The sequence below is a fragment of the Oryza brachyantha genome, chromosome 6 (assembly GCF_000231095.2).
Source record: "Oryza brachyantha chromosome 6, ObraRS2, whole genome shotgun sequence".
Lineage (NCBI taxonomy): Eukaryota > Viridiplantae > Streptophyta > Magnoliopsida > Poales > Poaceae > Oryza > Oryza brachyantha.
In genome coordinates this window covers 4,413,247-4,431,415 of record NC_023168.2, presented here as the reverse complement: position 1 = coordinate 4,431,415, position 18,169 = coordinate 4,413,247, and the positions used below count along the sequence as shown (strand labels likewise).

The following is an 18,169-nucleotide window of genomic DNA, read 5'->3' as shown; positions in this document are numbered from 1 at the left end:
TTTAAAATATAAAATCCTGTTGCAACACACAGACAATTTACTAGTAATTTTTATATTTTAATTAAACAAAAGTTAAAAAGGTCGTCTGAACATAAAAATTCAAAGGAAGTACCACTGCTTCAATCCAAAGTACTATGACCCTGTACCCTAGTTCTCCCCTCTTACTTGATTCGTTCTTTTTCGCACGCACATTATTAATTGTTTAACAGTGTGTTTTTAAAATTCTCTACAGAAAAGTTTCTTTAAAAATTGTATGAATCTTTTTTAAATTTTTATAAATAATAATTAACAATCCGTTTTTCGTGCAAAATATCTAACTACCAAATGAATGCGGCCTACGAGGCATCGTGTCAATATATACACGGCCTTTCAGCAGTGGAGCGTGAGCCCATGAGCCCATCTCGGATGAAAACCCAAAACCCTTTCTTCTCCCCCAATCCACGATCCCCTCCCATCCTGGGGCGACTAGCGAGCGAGCCAGCTCGAGCTGCTTCTGGAATCTTCTAGAACACTCTGCTCTTCCGCAGTCTTCTTCTTCCTCCCACCCTCGGCTCGGGACCTCTGCCCCTCGCGCTTCTAGGAGTCTCCACGGGCCACCGCCATACCAGGCTGTTTTTTTTCTCTTTTTCGCGTGAAGGTGGGGGCGCCCGTTTGGCGCGCGCGCCGCCGCGGATGGACCGGCTGGGGTGGCTGCGGCTCGCGTCGAGGTCTCTCACGCTACACTCCGGCGAGGTGAAGCGATTTTGTCCAGTTCGATGCCTGTCTCCATTTCCCCGATTTGGTATTGGGGGATTTTTGGGAAGTTGTACTAGTTGTTTACTTTGCTTGGAGTTTGTACCTGCAGGTGCCTGCGCATGGGAGCAAATGGATTCGGCCCTCCACACGTAATTTCCTCCCATCTAATAGGCTTTGTTTGATACCGCCTTGATTTGGTTTTGCGGAATGCTGTTTCGGTTTGTACTGGAAATGATAAATTCCGAGAACGACTAGCTGCCAGGAATTGCTCATTTGATAGGGTGCATTTTTCCTGGTTTTGTTTGTTTGGGAACAGGCTTTTGTTGGATAAGGCAGTCGATGCTCCCATGGTTCTGTTAATTTTCGTATTCAAATTGCATTTGCACGCTCACGCTTTCCATTTCCCTTTTGGATAGAATAAGAACGATACTATAAATTCATATGCATTTCCTGTTATGAATATAAGAGCGCGAGGGATTTTCCAACAATAGTCTTGTGTTGCATTCTGTAATTTCACATTTTTACTACTTCGGTTCACAGATATTGTTAGCAGTTAGGATTTCTGTTCAAGATAAGAAAAGGAAAACATCAATTGCTGTCTTTTGAGTAGCTGCTAGTAGAACTTTGGTCAATGATAATTAAGGTAAAAATAAATTTATATTCAGGGAGGACTGGTCGTTTCTTGTTTAAACACTTGGCATAATCCAGGTGCAATTTTCTGCTCTTCACCGATGTATCTGTCAATAATTAGCATATTATTTTTAGTCTTTCCTTGCAAACATTGTTTGACTAGTACAATCTTATGAATCCGTAGGATGATGACAACAATGCACAATTTTTAGTTGTGGTTTGCATTATTCTGGTTCTAGTTAGAAAATGTGACATATTTATTTGTAACTTGTGGTGAACAGTGAATTGGACTGCATGGCTCCACAATTGCAGAATTATAGCTTCTGTACAGTACTTTATAAGAAAATACATTGGTGATATTGACTACAACTGGAAGTTAATGTAGATGGGATTAGAAACAATTTTGATACCCTAATAAGGAGTACTTCATGAGTCGTTCTCCAGAAAAAAAAAATTAAGAATTGTTTATATCTGCTGGGGTTTCATGCTGATTTAGATCAGACATATCTGTCTATTGGCTAAATTGAGGCCACGGGAATTGAACCATTTCAATCAGGGTGCTTCATGTAATCATGTTGACATTGTTTGTAACATAATCCTGTGAAATTCATGCATCAAAACCAGCCCTAGCATTTTGTTTTTCTGTCATTATCTGCTCCTTAACATTTCCCCTTTTTTTCATTTGGAAATGCAGCTTGCAGCTCCAGTGGCATCTATATTGGTGATAAATGCTATGGACGATTTCTGTTGACATCATTTGCATCAAGCAGGTCCTTTCATGCTACAGGTTGCTATCCTCGTGTTACATGAATCTCAGATCGTATTATCTTGTTATTGCAAACACAAGGGCCAATCAAACATTTTCTGTTACATCTGCCAGGTCAGCATAGCTCACCAGAGAAGGACTATTACAAGATTCTTGGTGTTCCCAAGGATGCCTCTCAGGATGACATCAAGAAGGCTTTTCATTCGGTGAGTATACAGTATAGTTCTCTTTAAATCTGCGAGCTTGCTCAGAATTTGTTTTGCACGAGCATGCCATAAAGTTAATATCCTTTCTCAGGTGGTAATATTTCTCATTTCTAGCTTGATCCGCGTTCAGTTTATTTTGGACAGAAAAACACATTGAGAATGTTATTTTCATGTCTCTGTGAAGAATCAAAGCATTGTCTTGAATTGTTTCTGACATATATCTTTTTTATCACACCAACAATCAGTCCAACAACCAAAACCCAAAACCATTTTAAGTTCTTATACAGAAAGTGTCCATACATAGATATTTTGAGAAGTGGGATCAGACTGGGATTAGTCAATTTGCGAGTCATGTATACTTTAAACTCCCTCCATTTTTTTATATGACGTTTATAGTTCAAAATGAAATCATTGTACTTCAGAATAATGAATTGAAATTGTTAGATTTTAATGATGTCCTACCTCAATTGTTTACAGTTTTCTAAACCCCAAACAAAAATTATATGTAGCTTGCCAAAAAGTACCATCCAGACACAAACAGGGGAAATACTGCCGCAAAAAGGACATTTCAGGAAATAAGAGATGCATACGAGGCAAGTAAGTTAACACAATCCAATTTTCTGTTTAATTTCTTAATCGTTATGCCAAATTAACAGTATCATGGTTGATAATGCTGGAATCTAGACATTGCGGGACCCTTCGAAGAGAGAGCAGTATGATATGGTAACAAATCCCTACCTGCTGCGATCTATTTCTTGTATCATCTTCCTTCTTTCTTAGGGAATGTGACTTCTTTGTAAATACATCATTCCAGAAACCATTGATCTTTAAATAGTATGTTAGTGTTTGATACCTGGTTATATGTTTGTGAAGTTCATGTTCTGTTCTACTACTACAGCTGTTTTATAGAGGGTCAGAGACAAATTCCACAAAGGGTGGAATGGAGTTTGATGGGGCTTATCAAGATCCATTTTCAGGATTCCACAAGCAAGGTCATAATCCCTTTGCAGAATTCTACAGACAAAACACTGGACCTTTCTCTAGTAAATTTTATAAAATATTCTCTGAGGTGATCCTCTTTTTACCTCCATATTTTTTCCCGCTTTCCCCTCCTGTTTTTTCTTAAAAAGTTCACTATGGAGTGCAATGCTTCTCTTTGTTCAGGTTTTCGAGAATGATGTAGATGTACATGCCAATGACATTGAGGTTTGTCCCGTTATATTGCTTATACTTCTTTTACCAAGCAACATTTTCTATAGTCATTGGACTAATGTTGTATCTTTTCTTAAGTAGGTAGAGGTGGATCTTTCCTTTAGAGAAGCTGTTAAAGGATGCACGAAGAAAGTCTCCTTCAGTGCCAAAAATCTTTGCGGCTCATGTGGTGCGCATTTGTGCTGGAACAGATTTTTCTTATTTATATTAAATCTTACTACATGAAGCAAGTTTCAAGTTGTTGCAAATAATATTTCCAGTAAATGCTTAACGCTTAAGTTATTGTGCTGGAAGCCTTGAAGACACTTGGGATGTGAACTGACTGGTAGTGCATGTGTCGTAACTCTCTGGATAGTTTGTATGGGCATTAACTCCTGTTGAATAGGCACCAGTTTAAGAGGTACCATTAGTTAGCTCAGTTGTTTTCTGCAGCTTAGGCAAATGGGAAATCCTATTCCATTAGATTTTCCTGATCTCCATTCAGTTATCATGTTACATGATGTTACAAATGTGGCATCAATGATGACATATTTTCTTTTCCTCCAACTACTCCAAAGCATACTGGGTGTCAGTTGTATCTGAGTTCAACACTTCCAACTAAAGCATTTTTTTCAGTTAATAAGGATTGGTTAAAACTAGTAGTAAGAATGTATTATAGGCCAACGCATGCTCTCTTATGAAACTACCATGTATTTTTGCCAAACTTAGTACTTCAATATATCAAACAATAACCATCTCATATTTTTTTTTTCTAAAAACAATAGCTGAGTGTATTAAATAAGATGGGCAAACAATGTTCTTTTAATTGAAATAGTTAGGACTTTAGATGATTGTTATTATGATAATTTAGCATTTACTCTGATATGTATGGTAGTCCACTAGTTCTGATTTGGCATGCATTCCCTTTTCTTTTTGAAAAACTCTCATGTATTGTTTGATGTTAGTTGGGAGGGGATACTTGGCAAATGCAAAGACATATGTTTGCCCTTCGTGTAAAGGTGCAGGAAGAGTAAGTATTTGCTTTTATATTCAATGTTCAATTTCTAACATGAATGGTGGATATGCTTTCTAAACAATGCGCTGGTGGTTTGCGCAGGTTACAATGTACCCATTCACATCCATTTGTACTTCTTGCAGAGGCTTTGGGAAAGTAATCAAGGTAAAGGTCCTGTGACTGTGAGTAACCTGCAAATTTGTCAGTTTTTACCAATCTCATTTGTGATTATTTTCACAGGATTACTGCCTGACATGTAAAGGTTCAGGGGTGGTAGATGGCATGAAGTATGTAAATGTGACCATTCCAGCAGGTGCTGTGCAACTAACCTTGAATTATCTTTGGTAGCCAGATCTTTTCTCTGAAATTCTGCCATCACCAAAATGATTTATATTTGCTTTGATTCTACTTAAAAGTCTTTTATAAACCATTTTAGTGTTTACAGACACTTTAAACTAACGACATGCTGAAACATAACTCTCTTACTTTGTCACATCCAAATATGCTTCACGTGCAGTTGTGCATTATTGCCTCATGAGTCATGAAAACATAAAATCAAAGTTAGCCTGCGTATATATTGCTCCATCTCTTTGCATTGACAGGCTCGTACAAGAAACATCTGGCACCTGGTCCCTATGCTTCCATCCTAGCTCCTAGTTTTTTTTTTTTTTTTTTTACTTCAACTCATCAATTGTAAGAAGGGTTTTGCTCTATAAGTCTATAGTTTCCTAATGTTGTTTTGGAGCTCTCTATAGCTATAACATGTTGCTTGTACTTAAACTTAGTTAGACGGTGAACTGTGTTTTACTATTAATTAGGCCTTGTTTAACTCAACATAGGAGTCGATTCTGGTGATACAATTCATGTGCCAGAGGCTGGGCATAGTGGTGGACGTGGAGCCCTACCTGGAAGTTTATACATTAAGCTTCAAGTGAGAATACACTTCCATGAACCAGAGACTCTTTTTTAATATGAATCTATGCATTCAGTAAATATGGTGTTGCACGTACATAAAAAAGCTAGTTATTTATTGCTGACATGTCTTATTTGACCTGTCGGTGTTGAAAGTTTGTTGCTTAATAATCAGTTTAATTAATTGTGCTTGTGGACTATACCTATGCCAATGTTTGTTCTTTACTATGATGAAGGTAAAGAACAATATTTTTCTATATTCTGCAAATTCATGACATCATGCACTAGCTGGGATCATTCATAGGTATAGCTAGTCTTGCATTTATATGTAAACATCTAAACATGATTTTCATGATTTTGCTGCAAAATACGGGATCTGCACTAAGTGCCCTCCCTAGGGAGTTTTGCTAGGTCTTAGTTTCCATGTATTTTGTCTTCAGCACCAACATTGCTATGTCGAATTAGCTTCTTTCTTCCTTTGGCTCTTGCAAACATATGAATGTTAAACGATCTATGACAATGACCAAAAATATAATGGTAATCTGTTGCGCTATGGGCTTCCTCATTTTAATGCATGTTTGACACCATAGGATATGTGGTGTCATTGTCTTTCAGTCACAAACAGGTATATAGGGCTGTGACCCTCTGTTATTCTAGATAACCCTGCAAATAGTTCGTTCTGTTGTGTATTCTGATTAGTTAGCTGTATACGTATTTCGTAGTAGTGATAACCCATATTGTTTTATTGCACTATCAGCTTATATCAAGCAACCCAGCTTGTTTATTCGTCCATCAACCATGTATATCGTAGGTAGCAAGTGATCCGCTGTTTGTTCGTGATGGAGCTGATATCCATGTGGAGAAAAAGATTCGATTTACACAGGTAGTAACAAATAATCATTTGAAAGAACTACAGTTCAGGATATTTTCCTACTGCTAACATAACTTGCTTCCTCCTTAATATAGATTGTAACTTATGCCAACAAAGGTTCCTGTCATCATTCTAATTATAATTCAAGAAAAATCTAGTCCATTATCGCAATAAAAGTTCTTTTCATTTATTGCTCCAGTATACTATATTGGGGAGTGTGCCTTGTATAGTTTTATAGAATGGTTGATAATGCTGTCCTGATGAACCTATCGAGAATCAGATATGATAGTCTATTTAAATTTAGGGAACACATTTCTTTGGTTATTCACCGTCAAAGACTCCATAGTTATAAAGATTACTCTTGTAGCAAACTGTATTTGATGAATATCTACGCCTCCGCAGAGGTCTTTCGAATTTGTGATATTAATTAGTGGTGCTTGTGATGGTATTGTTGCTTATTGTTTTCTTTCTAAAACGATTAACAGGCAATGCTTGGTGGAAAAGTTGAAGTACCAACTTTAGATGGGATGGCAGAAGTTAAGGTAACAAACTAACAATCTTCGGTGGAAAAGGGTAAATATACTGCTACTAACATATACATTAGGAACTTCTGTCACAGTAACATTTCATATGAATTTGACTATTTGTTAACCTAACCTGTATAGGAGTACATATAAACAACTAGTAGGATAAAAACACCTCCTTAACTTTAAGGGCTTGAAGTTCCAATAATAAACCCTAAAAATAGAAAATAGATGTTGCAAACTCTTATTGGGAGATGTGTGTATAGAGAGTGAGAGAAGGATATAACCAGTAAGCCACATATTTCAGTGGGGCTGGTTTATACCAATTGACATGATTGATGGTTTATATACCAGAACTTAACTGCAGTATAACAAATAGTCAAATACAAATATTATAGTTTCCTTATAGATATTAGCATTTCATGAGAAATAATCTCATAAGAGTGTAATTTCACCCTAAACTTCAATATCATTTACTTTCATACCCCAAATGTTCAATAGGTGCAAATTTCAAAGCAGTTTTTTTTTTTTTGAATATGCAGGAGATATTTAGAGCAGTTTTCTTCAGTTGTTTTGGTTTATGTGGCTACCACATCGATACCCTTTTTTTGGCAGAGCACATCATTAGTTTTTTTAGCATATAGCATCAACATCATCCCATTTGGGAAAATAATCTACATAATTTTCTTCACAAATCGCAAAGCCACCTCACCATACACACCATGTGTGGCGTAACATAAACCAAAGTCATCCTTGATATGGTTTTGATAGCTGAAACATTTTCTAAACATGATTAAGCTTTCAGTATAAATTAAACCCAAGTAAGATTGAGGCCTTGAGTTATCAAAGGTGGATTTTCTTCAATACAGATTGTATTTACAAACCTAGCCATGGAATGCTTCAGACAATGTACCCATTCGTATTTAAAATGCAATTGCTTGGCCTGACTTTAGGGAAGTATCAAGCATCTTTCCATGTTGCTATACATTTCTAGAGGGTGTTTTTGAAGAGTCGGGACTTATATCCCTGAATTTTGTTTTCAGATACCCAAAGGAGTTCAACCAGGGCAGGTTATAGTTTTAAGGGGCAAAGGTAAATTATGTTATTAAATTAAATTTAAGTCCAGAGTGTTTTTAATAAAGTGCTAACTATATTATTGTTGTCAGGGTTGCCCAACCAGGCAGGGTACCTCGGGGACCAATATGTCCGATTCCGAATACAGTTTCCCTCGTAAGTTACCTGTCCTCTTCGTGTTATCTGTTTCTATTTTGCAACACGTAGATGTGCCCTATGATCAAATTATTTGATATGATGGCATTCCACTACCTCTTATCATATGTTTTTGTCTTTGAATAAACCTACTGTCTGAGTCCCTTTCAGACTGCAATTTATACAGCCTGTAAACTTAGACTAACTAAATAAAAAAAGAGTAAATTTCACAAAACCCCAGGTTTTGGGGCATGCGTAACACAAAACTCCACATACTGTGATTTGTTTCAAGGAACCCCATAATTTAGGGCAAAATATTAAAGAAACCACATTACGCTTATGTCTATTTAGCCAATATATTTATGCATAATAGTTGTAAAAAATACTGTGTGATATTTTTAAGTATATATACACATTAGATGTACTTTAATGTATAACCTTGTTTTGTAAATATAACTAGTTAATCTATCATTAATAGTGAGAATTGTGTTGATTTATTGCAATCATGCAGTGTGAGAGTGAGGAAAGAAGATAATTTTGGTGGGAGGGATGTGCATTTTGGGTCTACTTATATGTTAATATATATTAAAAATACTATATATAATAATGGAAATGAGTATTTTACATAAATATTGAAACAAATAAAAATAGAGTAAAATACATGGCCGATCCTTACACTTGGGAGGGGATGCCATCTAGGTTCATAAACTTAAAAAAATTGCATATATAGGTCCTTAAACTTGAAAGCAAATGTCATTAGGTCCATAAAATTTTAAATTGCATATGTAGTTCCTTAAACTTGAGAGTGGAGTCATTTAGTTCTGTAAACTTAAAAATTAAACATATAAGTCTATCATCTTGGTTTAATGAATCATAGCCAGTCAAAATCTTATTTAACTGAAGTTGACTGCGGACGGGGTTGTTTGCAAATGTAGTACCTACATGGAGTGTCATGTCAGCGGTCAACTTCAGTCAAATGAATGAGGTTTGGACTGGCTATGATTCATTAAACTAAGATGGTGAACCTAGATGTGCAATTTTTAAGTTTACGGACCTAGATGACATCCACTCTGAAGTTTAAGGACCGGCCATGTATTTTACTCATAAAAATACCTAGGGTTTTGCGTTATGCAAGCCCCCAAAACCTGGTGTTTTTTGAAATTTACTTAATAAAGAAATACTAGGGACAAAGGTGACAAGTAGAGAGCCAAAAATGCTATGGGTTCAAATAACCAACAGATACTGGTTTCGGTAACCTGAAGTCAGACCAGTCTAACTGATTAAGCTGGTCAGGTAGGATTGGTATTGCTGAGTTAAAGTTGCCCCTTTTATATGACATGGTGTTGAGTCATGGTTGGATTGAATGGCTTTCTTTTTAAACGTGGCACTTGGCATGTGGAGCTCATATGGTACTAGGGCCTAGAGGTCATGAACTCTAGAAAGGATAGTCCCAAGAGGTGTACTGGGTTTCTGCCCTTGTTGATAAGCCCAAACACAAGGAACTAGTCAGTGCATGAAACTTAATACAGATAACATAATTTTCACCTATTGGCCTTACCTTTTTGCTCCTTTGCTCATAAAGCTCAAGTCATCGGCATCTTTCTATTCAAATTGGTATTTTGATTCATCTAAGGGGATTTACACTGGTCCTTAGCTTCACTTTTTAGTATTTTTCTTGGCTTATCATTGCATTGTAATTCAGTTTGATTTCTTATCAACTTGCTTTAATCCACAGAATGGTTAACGAACGTCAACGTGCATTGTTGGAAGAATTTGCAGTAGAGGAAGCCACGAAGGAACAGAATTCCTTTGCAGCTGGAAACTGGTAAGCAATCCTCAGTACCTCACATCATTATGTGAACCTATATTTGAACAGAATGGGATCACAGGGAAAATGGCTGAAAACATGATTTATTAATATCCATGTATTGATCAATCAGTTTACTCACAAAAAATGTAATGGTCAATGTGTCGGTTTGGTATTATTCTGGCCTTTTTAGCTTGGTACGCCTGGAACCCTGGATGCAAGTGATTCACCTGACCTGAGCTTTCATTGTTAAACTTCTTTTATTTACTACTAATTGCATCATCTGGTAGTAATAAAGATGAAATTTCAAACAGGCTTTACCAGCAGCTATCTACTGGTTGATACTTACAGGTGGGAGCTAGTTGAAAATTTGAAGGGGCAAACTTTCTTGCTCGGGCTTGGCTTCCTCGTACTGATGCACCTTCTACTGACGAAGGTTGTGAGCTAATGCTCTAAAGCTGCACTTCGTTAGGAACATCAGGGGACATCAATCGGTATAAATTCTCTGGACATTAACCTGGACATCGGCCATCATTACTGTTTTCAACCACACCGATTTGCGATCTTGTAGGCGCATGGCAGAAGATTGCTCCTACCATTGGAGAGGTACTCGTGCTAGTTATTTTTTTTGGTTCCCGTCACAGTTGAATCATAAAGCTGTACGGAGTTTTGTTTTATAGGGCTTCAATAATGGGAGAATAATATGGATGCCACTTTTTTTTACCGGCATAATTTGGTTGCTTTATAGTGAGAATAGCTACATCCAACAAATATAGTTTAAATTCATGCACTATATTTTTTTAGTATATTCCTTAATATCATGTCGATCTCTATGGATGCCTAGGAACTCAAAGATGTGATTGTGATTGTTTGGCTTTTTTAGGAAAAAAGCCAGATGTATTTGTAAATGAAAAATAATTTATGAATATAACTTTTATATTTATATTCTTAGCGATATAAAAGTTAAGGCTGAAAAATAAACTACGATGAAGAAACACTAGAATCAACTCGTAAAAATCTAAATTTTGGCTTATATAAGAAAAATGAAAAGAAGAGGGTGTCAGCCAAAAGTGGCCTACTTATGGAGGATTTTTTGCAAAATCAGCACGCAAAGTTTTGATGCTGATTGCTGCGTCGTACTAGTTTGATCTTGAATGTTTAGCCTCATCTTTTTTTTCTTTTTATAAGCATAAGATAAACAGTTTATTACAATTAAAAGTAAAAGAATTCTATATACACGTTTTTAGTGATATAAAAACAATGCTGAAAAGTATTGGCGAAAAGATAGGGGCAGAAGCACATGCTCTTGTTCAACTTTTCTTTTATGAATTCCTCAAATTTCCGGTTCCGGCGTTCGGTATTTGCAGACGGGAGTCGCTCCCTAGAACATCAGAATTTGGCGTGCCAAAGTCTAGTCTGTCGTCTTTCAGAAAGTTTTTATGGCAGATGTTGTGAACATTGTCTATTGGCAGTACCATATTTTTTTGACCATTGGTAACCTTGCGACACGGGCAAGGGAGACGAGCTACAACGGAGAAGGGTCGCACGAGCAAATGAGATCATCAAGTCCCAAAGTTGTTGCTCGTCCGGCCCGCTTGATCACCCCGCTCTACGGCCCACCCCGCACGCCCCGCGCCATTTGCCGACTGCGTGAGCAACTGGTCGTCTGTCCCGCCGTCCTGCCGCGATTTTTTTTCTATTTTTTAATTTTTTTAATAAATAATTTTATTACTAAACCTCGGATAAAAATATTTTCATACGCTAATGTTGGTGGCGATAACGCTGTCACGCAGCCTTATTGCGCGACAGGCACCACGTCAATGTCAATGGAGTGGTAAAATAATAATGTCATGCCACTAACAATAGTATGGCTGCGTTGTCAGTGTCAATAGAGTGGTAAAATAATAATGTCATGCCACTAACAATAGTATGCTACGTTGTTTTGCTATACTAATGTTGGTAACATGTCCAAAATATTCAAAAATATTTTTCCACAAGATTTAGTAATAAAATTACCTATTAAAAAGTTTTAAAAATCAAAAAAATTCTCCTGCCGCCCGGTGGATCGTCGTCGTCGGTCCAGACGTCCGGTGGATCGCAGGACGGAAATGCCATATCGACGTTTGTTGTTGTATGAGGGAGACGAAAATTTTGGTTGTATACAAAATGTTCTCTTGGAAGAGAGATTTGTTCCCGTAAACATCCGATGCTGCCACATTTTTAAGTGTTGATAACAAAAGCATTCAAAAAGGACAGCTCCAGTGTTTTCCCATACAACCCATCATTACAACACGCGGAAGGCCACAACAAAAAAGACATTTCGAACACGTATGCAAAGCTAGTCTGCTAGTGAGTGTATCGTCTCAATAGGATCCGGAGCACATAGCTGCGAAGGATTTGAAACAGGAGCCACTCAGAAGCAAAGAAATCGATCGTAGAAATGGAGGTACCCCTCAGGATGCTACACAGGACAACTCGACTGAAACTTCTGTTTTGGTTATCTACGGTTGCATGTCACGAGCACTATCCATGGCTTCTTGAAGACTAGATACGGCTTTGTCATACATCAGAAAACCCATGAACCAGAACTCGTGGCCCTCAACTGAGACAACCTGAATATACTTTTCAGCAGGATTTACTTTGCTCACTGAAGGATTTGCTGCTCTCAGTTGATGCAGAGGAATGACCACCTGTTCATCAAAAAGCACACATCAGTTGAATATGGATAATGCACCTAAAAGGTTCAGATTGGGTCAAGCTGCCACTAGGCAATTTATGAACTACTAAGCATTAGTAGGTAACAGAAAACATCTCCAAGGCACAGGAATAACAATAAGCATTATGAGCATGCCAGATTCCACTTGTAGCTATCTAAGCAAAAAAATTATGTTGTCCACTAAGTGTAGAAATGGTCATGAATGAGTCATCCTTGAAAACTAATAAAACTCAGATTTTTCTAATTTTGTCTCATCCTTCCAAAGTGCAAAATTAACAGTTGATACATATTCTTGTCATGCTAACTATTCCAGCAGTAAGCTACACTTCACAGTTCACAAAATAAAGGAATAACCAACCATACAACTTGAGACTTAGGAAAAAAACTAGGCAACTAAAATAAATGAAAAGATAAGATGGATGATTTTATAAGCAGCACATAGATGCTACAAGAAAATGCATAATTCTTGCCTTGTAGTAGCTCCATTCAGTTTTATTTCCAGCTTTGTAAGAGAGAGGATTGTCACTGCAGAATGCAATTTTAGCTGTAGAAATGTACATGACTCCCATGACAGGACCAGCAGATGTTGATAGATAGCATGCATATGATATTTTCAGCTGCTCGTCTGGAAGAACCTCGAACGTTTGCCTGAATATTTTTTCATAGCCACCTTCTGCTAAGACTTTAGTTCCTTGAGCAAGCCGTCCCATAGCCGCTTCAGTAAAACTAGGTCCTGTCTTGACTGGTTAAGAGGTAAAAGTGCAGTCAGACATTGAGTTAGTAGATATTCTGCATCTATGCAAAAAATATAGTATCTTGCACAGCATCAATTTGATCATGTGGAGAAGCCATATATTTCTAACTCATGATAAAGTAACGTTTGGCTCTCTCAACTTTTTGCATAAGAACAGTGATTTATTTGCAGAGTGCCCAACCACAATAACTATTCCAAGGTACATGGGCTCATTCAGTTTGGAGGAATTTCTACTCATAGGAATAGGAATGCACACACACACACTAATCAATAGGAATTTTTCCAAGAGGTTGGAGTGAACGTAAAATTTCCTTTGTTTTCTCTGTGCAACTTATAGTAAAGGGAAATTTCCTTTGGTTTTCCTATACTTTATTACTACAAACCAAATAATACTCATAGGAATTATTCCTTAGGGATCCAATCCTTTGCTTTTCCTCCAAAACAAATGAGTCTTAATAAACTGTAAAGATTATTCATGGGGCACATGATCATTGCTTTAAAAAAAAATGTGAGTTGAAGGTTTGTAGGTTCTGTGAAAATATGCTGTGTGCACTCAAATGTGTGAGTTCTTTGAATTTTCATCTAGATGCAGAGTTGATATTTACAAGGTTTGCTACTTCAAGGGCAAGTTGGCATCAAAATTTATCCCTGCCGCACAGGTTCCTTGGAGCCAGCTATTTAGAGCTAACCAGCTGAACAAAAGGGGTGAACCTCAGGTATAACAGTATCTAATATCATCAGTATTATGCAAAGTTATTACCATTCTTCCTAAGGTTCATTATTCATTAGCTGATTTTTAAAGAAAAACTATGCAGTAAAGTCTCAAATTATTAATGCCGTCATGATCATTCAATCAGTGCAAAGCAGTAAAGCACATAAAAAGCAACGAGGAAATCAGCCAAACAGAAGGGACACAAAACCACCTTCATCACCAACTCTCCAGGAATGATTTAGCCTACTACATAATTATTAGTTCTTAACTTCCTATAGATATAGATATTCAACTATTGGAGAAAGATGAAGAACGACATTAGAAGAACAATAGGTTTACGGGAGCCTGTGCATCTAGCATTAAAGAAGGTAAAAACAACTTACTCCTATAAGGCATGCCCGTAAAACAGAGGGTACAAAACATAGAAAGCTAGGCCAATTTTTTCACTGGCCAAAGATGCTGTACTTCCTAACCAGTTTTTACAACCATCATCGAACTCTTGAAGGAATCTACCTATGTTTTCACTTTCCAACTTTATCTGCCTCCCATTCTTTTCTTCGATCATTATAAAGCCAAAAGAGCCTAGGGCATATGGGACGCAATCCGTGGACCTCAAGAAATGAATCTTGCAAACAATGGAACAAGAAAGGCTAGGTTCCCCTAGAAACAAGGTAAATTGGGTAGCTGGAGTGGGTTCTGAGATCTCACAGTGCTGCCACGTGTCGCGGCTGAGGCTCTCGACCATCTTGGTCGTCTCCCCCATCGACTTCCCCCACCTGGACAGCGTCTCCTTCATGGCCTCCACCGCGCCTGCGTCTCCCAGCACCAAAGCAAAGATCAGAACCCAAAATCTACCCCCCTAACACGGCACCAAGTCGGAACACACACCCGCGTTACCCTTGGACGACGCCGCGGCGGGGCCGCGGGAGACGTACTGGCTGGACTCGGCGGCCTCCGCGGCGGCCGCGGCCGCCACGTGGGTGGGCGACTCCGACGTCAGCTTCTCGCTCCACGTGACGGTCTTGCCCTGCGGCTGCGGCTGCGGCTGCGCAGGCGCGGGGGGAGGCGGGGGCGGTGGATCGGCGGCGGTGGCGGCCGCGGCAGCGACGGGCGGCGGCGGCGGCGGGGGGGAGGGATCGGGGGCGGCGGGCGGCTGCGGTGGGTCGGATCTGGGTGCCGCGGCGTCGTCAGCGGCGGCGGCCGGCGGCATCTCGGCGGGCGTCTGCATCTGGGCCTCCTCCTCCCCTCCGGCTCCTCCTCTCCCCGACTCGGAGCGCGAGGAAACCGAGGGAGAAAATGGGGTGCGCGTTTCGGTGCGGAGAGGGAGGGCTGGCTTGGCTTGGCTTGGCTAGTGGTGGTCGGGGTCAAACCTTTTCTCCTCTTCCAGAGAGGAAGGAAGGAAACCCCCGCGGGTCGCACGCGATTCCGCGGTCGCAACGGCCAAAATGGGAGGGGATTCGGCTCGGGTCGGCGTCGGCGTCGGCGACACCGCGGCACGTACCGCAGCTTCGAATGGACGGATGCGTGACACGAGCCGAGTAGGCCGGGCTACACTGAATTGGGCCATTTTGTCTGATGGAGCAGTGGGCCTCGGGGATTTGTCCAGCATGCAGGTCCGTTTCTTCTACATCCTGCAAGTGGGCCCTCCCTGCTGGGCCTGACTGCGGTCGAGGCGCAGTTCCGGTTGCTCGCTGCCGTGCGAGCCGGTCACATACGTTTGATTCGAGCCTCGTCGGACTGTCGGATTGATTCCCTGCCCCCGCCCCGTCTTTCGGTGCAGCTGATGATCCGGTTAGTCAAATGATTCGGTCAGTGGCGGCTCCACAAACTGTTTTATTGGGTTGCTCTGCTGTCTGCTCTATGCTCTAAAGTTTCGTAGTATTAAACATACACTAAAACCAACATTTAAGTGCCCGTTTAGATTGACAAAATTTTTGGTTTGTAGCAAAAATTTTCGGTGGATTGAGTTTTTTTGGTAGTTCGGCAACTAAACGGGCTAGGCAAAAAAGAGGGTGTTCATACTACTGTGCATGGCTGGATTTAATTTCGGACAGGCTGCCCCTCCCATTCTGATTACAATCTGCATGCATGTATGTGCTACGAGCAATTTTACATTCTTTAATAGATACTAAGATATACCAAAATTTTAGTGTAAAATTTAGTATCTCATGGTACGGTACCAAAAAGTACCAAAATTTTAGTGTAAAATTTTGGTATCTTATGATACATTCTCAATGACTGTAAAATTGCTCATGTGTCACCTATTTGTGATTTAAATGATGTTCACATTGGGTATTTAATAGGGGTATTGTTGGTAAAATTCTTTGGGTGTTTAGTTCCAAAAATGCCAAAACCAGGCATGTTCCAAATTTTTTTGCAAAACCACAAAAACTTTGGCCAATTAAACAGGGCCTAAGTTCAGAAGTACAGAAGTAGAACATAAACAGTTCAATAGGACATACCTATAGAGTAGATTTGGGGATAAGGTCCTTGTGTGCTAAAATTGAGGATATTCTAGTGATCATATGGACCACCTCTAAAACCACATAAGGTTCACACCAAGTCATCATGAGTAATAAGTGTGCGGTCAGGATTATTGGTTTATATTAGAGCTACCATATACAGTAGATTAGTTGTAAGGTTAGCACCAATATTTTTTTTCTCTTACCTTTTTCTATCACTAACGTATATACTTGGAATATATGTTTAGCTGGCTCTTGCGTAAGCGTCAACTCTCTTTATTTTTTATTTCATCTCTCCTCCATGTAGTATTATATTTGTTCTTAGTTCCCATCTACTCCATCGTTTTCTGAACATCTAACAATGTGTTTGTGCAAAAAAAAAAATCTTAGAAAAAACTACTTTAAAAATCATATCGATAGATTTTTCAAGTTTTATATGTGCTTCTTCTATTCCAAAATATAATCATTTCTGAAGCTTGATCTTCTATCACAATATAAGCATTTCTGATATTATTTACAATACTCTTCTCATTTTATCTTTATCTATCATCTTACATTAATTCATTCCTTATTTATTAAGAGACAATATATTATTTTTCTTCTCAGTATTAATTTTAGCTAAATAAACTAGAAATCATTATATTTTAGGATGGATATTGTAATACTTAATTCATTATGCCAATGAGCAACCCGTTTTATGTGTTAGAGAGTTTTCTAAATCCCTCCCCGGACACACCCTAAGTTCTGTAAGTCAATCTCTTGATAGAATGCTAAAATGTTGACGCTATATATGTGTGCGCTTTTTGATGTCCAAGAACCTCATTAAGAAAAAAAAACTACCGTCAAATGAAATGTGTTGTGGATCATTTTCGAATTAGAATAAGTTAGACCCATTCCGCTAAGGAATATAGTGAAACTATTTTTAAAGTTAGAATCTTAAGAATAAGTTTGGGTACAGTTTTTACTTGTATTTTAGCAACTGTAAAAAGCGAACAGAGTAACTGTAAGCTATATATACTCTCCAAACTATAGTTGCGTACTACCAGTAGTGCTATTTTTTTGTTTCATAGTGTGTGTGACTCCACGCAAGATACACGACGTGCGGATCGATCAGCGGCGCCGACAGCCGGCTGGCTGCCGACCACCGCCCCCTACTGTTCTCTTCCTCCGGCTCCGGTGGTCGGTCGGTCGCGGGAGCACATCGAGCGCACGCACGTAAACAAAACACAACAATTTCGTTTCAGCCCCCCGCCCCCACGTACGCGCAAGCGGTCGGAGGCTTCTGAGCGCGCGCACCACCGGACGTACGTACGTGCAGCCGCAGAACCGGGGAACGGCCGACGCGCGCGCCGGCCGGGCGGCCAAGTGGCACGGCCCCGCCTCCGCCACGCACGCACGCACGCAGGGAGCCACGTCGACGTCGCTTTCGGCAAGCGTACCTGCCGGCCGGCCCACCAACGACGCAACTGCAAGGGCCTCTGACTTTGATCAGCTTCAGCAACGGCCGGCCATCACTGCCGGTGTTTGTTTTTTTTTCTACGGAGTGACGAGCTACTAGCTAGTAGCTGTAGCCTCTTGTAAAAACAATACTCCTGCTATAGTACTAGTACTAGTATACTACTGGCCGTGCATCTGTGAGTCCAGCCATGCAAATCTTGA

The 18,169-nt window shown here is 39.4% G+C and overlaps 2 protein-coding genes across 4 annotated transcripts; one reads left to right on the top strand and one right to left on the bottom strand.

Moving 5' to 3' along the window:
• The first annotated feature begins 400 nt into the window (after positions 1–400).
• On the top strand, positions 401–10,732 carry LOC102721374 (chaperone protein dnaJ 1, mitochondrial). 3 transcript variants are annotated; one of them, XM_015838268.2, is made up of 20 exons: positions 401–732; positions 845–884; positions 2,060–2,152; positions 2,246–2,337; positions 2,847–2,930; positions 3,022–3,060; positions 3,236–3,406; positions 3,502–3,543; positions 3,631–3,718; positions 4,494–4,558; positions 4,646–4,708; positions 4,784–4,856; positions 5,383–5,474; positions 6,267–6,338; positions 6,812–6,868; positions 7,894–7,942; positions 8,017–8,080; positions 9,795–9,884; positions 10,218–10,360; positions 10,438–10,732. In XM_015838268.2, exons 1-19 carry the CDS (start codon positions 673–675, stop codon positions 10,312–10,314), a joined length of 1,431 nt encoding a protein of 476 aa, XP_015693754.1. In that variant the 5' UTR covers positions 401–672; the 3' UTR covers positions 10,315–10,360; positions 10,438–10,732. The 3 variants fall into 3 exon arrangements, with proteins under 3 accessions (XP_015693754.1, XP_015693753.1, XP_015693755.1); XM_015838267.2 differs by having other exon boundaries at positions 10,218–10,732; XM_015838269.2 differs by having other exon boundaries at positions 10,181–10,732.
• A 1,274-nt stretch (positions 10,733–12,006) lies between these two features.
• LOC102717717 (GEM-like protein 1) lies at positions 12,007–15,393 on the bottom strand. Its single transcript, XM_006655852.3, has 4 exons — positions 14,946–15,393; positions 14,757–14,858; positions 13,053–13,324; positions 12,007–12,556 (listed from the first exon to the last, which is right to left on the bottom strand). The coding sequence occupies exons 1-4, from the start codon at positions 15,274–15,276 to the stop codon at positions 12,368–12,370; spliced, it is 894 nt and encodes a 297-aa protein (XP_006655915.2). The 5' UTR covers positions 15,277–15,393; the 3' UTR covers positions 12,007–12,367.
• Positions 15,394–18,169: the final 2,776 nt, after the last annotated feature.

What these genes read in the sequence shown, in the direction of transcription:
- LOC102721374 (XM_015838268.2), top strand. Translation starts at nt 673, where the DNA reads ATGGACCGGCTGGGGTGGCTGCGGCTCGCGTCGAGGTCTCTCACGCTA. An exon ending in TCACGCTACACTCCGGCGAG is followed by an intron (nt 733 to 844) that starts GTGAAGCGATTT and finishes TTGTACCTGCAG; the next exon opens with GTGCCTGCGCATGGGAGCAA. An exon ending in AAATGTGACCATTCCAGCAG is followed by an intron (nt 4,857 to 5,382) that starts GTGCTGTGCAAC and finishes AACTCAACATAG; the next exon opens with GAGTCGATTCTGGTGATACA.
- LOC102717717 (XM_006655852.3), bottom strand. Translation starts at nt 15,276, where the DNA reads ATGCAGACGCCCGCCGAGATGCCGCCGGCCGCCGCCGCTGACGACGCC. An exon ending in CGCCGCGGCGTCGTCCAAGG is followed by an intron (nt 14,859 to 14,945) that starts GTAACGCGGGTG and finishes TGGGAGACGCAG; the next exon opens with GCGCGGTGGAGGCCATGAAG. An exon ending in CCGCGACACGTGGCAGCACT is followed by an intron (nt 13,325 to 14,756) that starts GTGAGATCTCAG and finishes CCTCTTAACCAG; the next exon opens with TCAAGACAGGACCTAGTTTT.